Here is a 6000-nt window from a genome sequence, read left to right as displayed (position 1 = left end):
AATTTCTCGGAAGTTCCTGTATGTTAAATATTCAAATTCACTGCTCCATGAATTCTTGGTGATTTGACATGTGAACTACTTATGTCTTAAAACTGTTCCTATGTAGTTTTGTTACTCTTACTTAACTGTTAGTGTGTGGTATACTAAAAGCGAGTTAATACGGTTAATAAAGAGAGAACATGCAAACAAGCCTAACATGTCTGTGTTGGGAATCTTGTTCATTTATTTGGACTACTAATTGTGTTAACTTCTTATATGAATAAACATTCTTCACACATGAAAAATCTAAATATTAGACTTTATTGCCATCTTTTCTCTTGTAATATACATACAGCTTAAAGCATCAGAATCACTCTGTCAACCATGAAAGGAGCACATTGAAAAAAAAAGTACATATTCTTTGACATGATTCCAGCAAAACCCCACGTGAGGCCCCGCTCATCTTTCATGCCTCATTTTTGACCAGGTTTTTAATCGGTTAAGCAAAGAGACAAGCGGCAGAGTTTTACCAAACTAATTAATTATCATCGAAAGGTTGCACATTGTGTCTTGCCTAACATGGCTGGAGATGGTATTGAGGGAAACCACTGATTATCTTTGGGATTATGGGACTCAATGGTGGAGCCCCATGAGATACAGAATTAGTGGGAAGATGTGTGACTATACAGTATGGAATGTAGTGCCCTGAAATAGGTTGTGGTTGCTATAGTGACACTGTTCAGGGTTCATTGTTACACAGCAGAAACAGAACAACATTGAGGTGTTTATGAAACACAATTAACCACTAGAAGTTTCACAAATGGAATTTTGTTGTTGGTCAGGGCAAATGAACAAGACAATGACACTCATATAGATGACTTTGATTATCAGTTAACAATTGAATAGGCAGCCCACCCACCTCTGGATGCCCCCCCCAAAACAAAAGCTAATACAAATATAACAAAAAAACATTCATCCCCAGATTTCACCTCGTGTTTGTAAGGTTTACCCATATGGTTCTTTGTTCACAATAGCAGAACATCATTTTGGAATATCTAAGGTAACTGTCAACTTGCCTATTGCCGCTTTGACCCTTAGGAAAAATTCCATGACCCCGACATATTTAAGACAAGAAACGCAGCTCGATACCATCACGCCCTATGATACTGAAATCCCACTTCAATTACATAGATGGAGGAAAGCACTAATCAAGAGAAAAATAGAATGTGTTTGTTTGATTTGGGTTGCAAATCAGGACTAGAAAGACATAGCATTCTGTTTTTTCTAAACTATGCAGGCTTGTGATTGTGATGAGCAATAGATGGAGCAGGAAAACACGAACTATTACGTGAAAATGATCCATTAGAGGTATAAATGAACATTTTGACAACAAACATTAGAACACATGCAACAAAGCACACCTTTGTTATAAAAACATAAATGAATCAGGAGTCTTTTCAGGTCTTCAAAAAAGTAGAAAAAAACACCAAAGAAAAAAATATTTTGGGTTAAGGAACAACCAGTTATTTCATAAAGACACCAGAAGTCATATCCTGACCCCCTCTCCTGGGGGATAATGTACCACTAAGTCTTTAATAAGTGTTTGGTGACCAGCTTTAGTGCTGCCCTGGGTTAAATTGTGCAGATCCGGGTTTTGGTTACTCCTTTCAATATTCAATTCTGTTGTCTGTGTCGAGAGCTAAATGGATGGGTGGGCAAATTATTATTCCAAAAATGTAGTTTTTCAGTTCAATTGAAGGTACAAGTTTTGGAAAGACATCTGCTAATGGGGTCATATCAGCCAGATGAGCAGTGAAGTTTTAACACTTCACTGGAATTAAAAAAAAAAAAAAAAAAATGAATCGCAATTAATCTCAGCATTAAAAATCAAACTGATTACTAGACAAACTTAGCAATAGCAGTACTGCAAAAACAGGAATAAAGGCGGGCAAAATGAAAGTAAACAAATGAACATCCAAATATCAAACTGATCATATTCATTACAGTCAAAGTCAAAAGAAACAGATAGATATATCTAGATGAATAACAGTATTGTTATGGGAATGAGGATATTTAATCTATTTCTTCTGAGGCAGTTACATGCATATAGTACATAGATGCACAAACACACTGGTCTCAAGACTACAGAAATGCCAAACTAACCATAGCCACAGACAAACTGAGACCTTCGACAGATGAAGGATTTACATAGGAAACCGCCTCATCTCCTGTGTTTTTTTTTTATTTTCTTTTTTAAATTGTGATTCCTATGCTGACACAACTGGAAGCAAAATTTCAGAATCAACAATTTTAGAGGGTCACTACGATTTCACTTGTCCCGCCTGTCCTTCATTTTCATCTGGAGCAGCTTCCGACACATCTCCCTCTCCCTTGAACAGCTCCTCCATCAGCTGCTCCCCAGCAGTGCCGGCCCGCGACGCCCACAGAGCAGCTCCCTCCCGTAGTCCGAGCGACCGAAGCAGACGCGCGTAGTCCAGAAATGCAGCCTCGATAAGCTTATGTGAAAATATGAATCAAGGAAAACTACTACGCATGATGCTAAAGGTACATTCTAAAAATCAAACGTCTGACAGTCCAAAAAAAGATAAAAAAACAAATACTGTTGAAAAGATCAAGTTAAAGATAAATGAGTGAAGAAACTAGAATGTCTGAAATAGAAATGAATAAACATATTAAAAAGTCAGAATGAAATGTCAGTCATTGAACAATGTTTTAAGATTATGAGACACTCGTGTTATTGGTAATAGTGTTGCAAAATAGTGTTTTTTATTCCCTCTGTAAAACAAAGCAAAGAAATTGGTGCTTCATTGATCTAACAAACAAATGGGCAGCACAACATTTTAAAGTTTAATTTGTCTTGTTAGAATTCATCTCTTACTCCTTACTTTGAATGGTTAGAATAAATAAGTAAATATTGCTGATCAATCAGACTGAAAGGTAAGTTGAAATTAATGGCCAGGAGAGGTAAATAAAGTTTTCCTCTTATGAATCTGCAGTATGATACTCGCTAACCCTTTCATATTAAGTGTTCTCAGTGTAGCTGAAACTTAAGCGAGATCTCTGCTGTACATCTGCAACACTGAGAGAGAGAGATAGCAGCAGAGCTGCATATCTGGTTGAAGATGACCTTCGGTGTACAGTAATAGGTTTATAAAAGGATATTGGAAGAGTCATTGGCCTCCATGACCCCGTATTTCAGACAGGCTTCGATGAAGAGGGCAGCAGAGTCAAAGTGTCTCATACTGTCCAGGAGGCGGTGAGGGAGACAGACATCCAATCACATGGAGGAGGAGGGAGCAGAGCCATTGTCAGAAAACAGCATTATCCCCGCTGGAATATATGTGATCCGAAAGCATACATCAAGCCTGTCACTCAGATGCCTCTATAATTCTTTAGGACAGCTTTTTTTCTACAAAAAGCATTTTAGAACACGAGCTGTCAAGAAAGAAGGTGGGTGGACCAACTGTCGACAGTTACTGAGGCTGAAGACACTGGGCTAGTTTTTGCCCTCCACTGATGACCGCCCTTTGACATTTCAGTAAAATGCAAATTAGAAACATGAAGGAACAAAAACAGAGGGTGTGCGGGCCAACATATCTTCCTCTGGATTTGTATTTAACATAGAATTGTGAAATATTAGAGCAATTTTCCACTGCTTGTTACCTGTGAAGCATCTCGCCCACTTTGTAAAAGCAGCCGAGGGAGAGCAGCACCAGGATGGCTTTGGACTTCTGGTTGACCTGGGGGGAGCACAGGTGCTCTGCCCATCGCTTCAGCACATCTGAGCTCTCAGCTGGGTTTAAACGAACCTGGCAAAGCGGTGGTAGTGAATTAATGGGGCCGCTTTGTATCAAATGATTCATTTTTTGCATGTCCATGATAATGCTTGGATGTTCAAGTGTTCAATTCTGAGCATCCACAATTGAAGATTTGCAATCCTCATGTTAAAGCTTAAATATGACTGAATATTGGAAGCTGAGCTTCTCCAACACAGCAGCCAATCATCAACTGATAAATCACACTTTGTTTATATGTTGGCAAAAATGAAAAACAGATTTATAGTTCATCATTCCAAATGTAAAATATCTGATCCGATTCCTGCATGTAAACACTGCATAGGCCTTTGGCTGGACCCTGATGTCAAATAAATGTTAATGCTTGCTTCAAGATAGGTTTTAATGACCAACTATTTCATTTAGACCCTGACAATAGATATCATATTGTTTCCAAGCTTGGTTCAAGTAGCAGAGCCTTGGAATATTGATCGGATTTTCAGTTCCAACTAAATTGTGGCTTGGGCCGGACATTTCTCTTCAATTACATTGATGTCTTTCTACCATTAAACTGATGTTGGTCTTTTGTTAAACTGATGTTTATTGTGGTGCATCAACCGTATCATGTTTTAAAATGGACTCAAATACAAAAACAATTGAAAGTGGAAAATGATTTGAGCTGCTTTACCATTATTAGAAATGTTTTCTTCTAAATTTCTGAATCAACCCTGAAAATACAATATGGATCGGGCTTTAAATTCAAACATAAAAATTACCAAACATCCGATACTCATGCGGTATTTGCACACTACATAAAACTGGTGTTTCTTGTTAAGGCTAAGGTACCTTTGCAAGCCAGGCAGCACGGTTCCACTCCCCGTAGGTTTGCAAATACCTGCAAGCATCTGCTGCCTTGTCAATCAAACACAAAAGCTGCACTCCCTCTGTCAGATTCAGATGGTAGAAAAGAGAAGTTCCTCATATAAATACAAGAAATGAGCCCTCATTGTCAATCAAATACAGAGGTTTCTTTAGACACTATAAACCTGAGGGAGTCAAAATTTCAAAATGGGGTTAAGTCTATAAACAATGTCGGTCCTAAATCTATGTATATTTACTCCTACCGGCAAGCTTTCCATTGGCAATCATGTTGGTAGCTACAAGTTTGATGGTGGACTGGGATGGGCCAGAGGAGGTGATGGTTGTCACGAGGCAGGCCTTCAGTGAGTCACAGTAGTAGCTGGGATTGTCTGCACTTGTCTCCAATAGTAATTGCACAGCACGATCCGTCTGAGGGCCAGAATAAAAAGATGGGAGCGTAGTATCTGAGGTAAACTGAGGTGTTGTAGGCAGAAGCAGTCAGGGTGAGAGGACACAGTTACCGGGGGGGTCATAATTTTTTTCAGATTGATTTTCATCTATTGAAGTTAAAGGCCGAGGACTACGCTGGGAATGGTACAAGGTGACCTGTGCCTATCTGCCAAGTGAAGGAATACCAGTCCAACATGCTGTCTGCTGATTGCAGCCACAGATTAAGGGGTGAGAGGTGATACTGACAGGCAATCGAGGTAACTAAAATCCCCAGAGGATAGAAGAAACACTCATGGTTCCACTGCACCATTATCATGACAATGTGCATACATGGCGCAACTAAGAGCTATGAGTTTTTTGGTATATTCCTATGCCTCAGGTGAGCACTAGCATTTCGTTTGAATGCTCCAAGAAAAAAGAGAGATATCAACGTTTGCGTCCTAATTTTGCAAGTGCTTTTAACTCTGAAGCGTGCGCAAAAATAGGAAAAAAACTCTAATTTGAGGCAGAGGGCAAAATTATCTTACAAAGACATTGCTCCTACAATTCTTTGGAGATCACTTTGATTTGGCCGCTACATTTTCAAAGATAATCTTGCTGGTAGGAATGTAAGATTTACATTGATGTTCACAAACATCAATGAAAGTTAAGAAGGTCAGAATTAATGCACAAGTTCCTACAATTATTATGTGTGCTCATTTTAGGATCAGACTTAAAATACTTTTGCCACAAATAACAGAGGGAGTCAATATACAAAAATAACAAGGCTCTTTTGAAAAATTCATACATAAATTTACATGTTACATGTTACATGTTCAATCTGTTTAAAAATAATAAAAAGTTGGTTTTTGCAGGTGTTGTGGAAACTCCATAAATTTAACATCAATCATCAATCTAAGTACAGTAATCAATGGTT

The 6000-nt window shown here is 38.5% G+C and overlaps 1 protein-coding gene across 1 annotated transcript in view; it reads right to left on the bottom strand.

Moving 5' to 3' along the window:
- Positions 1–280: 280 nt before the first annotated feature.
- wdr11 (WD repeat domain 11) overlaps positions 281–6000 on the bottom strand; it is a 55542-nt gene continuing 49822 nt past the window's right edge. The window contains exons 25-29 of the mRNA XM_086166086.1: positions 4898–5063; positions 4620–4717; positions 3664–3809; positions 3163–3242; positions 281–2500 (exon numbers count right to left, since the gene is read on the bottom strand). Coding sequence (XP_086022212.1) covers positions 2301–2500; positions 3163–3242; positions 3664–3809; positions 4620–4717; positions 4898–5063 — 690 coding nt within the window. The 3' untranslated portion in view covers positions 281–2300. The remainder of the gene's footprint in view (positions 2501–3162; positions 3243–3663; positions 3810–4619; positions 4718–4897; positions 5064–6000) is intronic.

This window comes from Fistularia commersonii, chromosome 2 (genome assembly GCF_037954325.1).
Source record: "Fistularia commersonii isolate RoL2024-O1a breed Wild chromosome 2, RoL_Fcom_v1.0, whole genome shotgun sequence".
Classification (NCBI taxonomy): Eukaryota; Metazoa; Chordata; class Actinopteri; order Syngnathiformes; family Fistulariidae; genus Fistularia; species Fistularia commersonii.
Note: the sequence above shows the minus strand (reverse complement) of the source record. Positions and strands in the feature narration are given on the sequence as shown.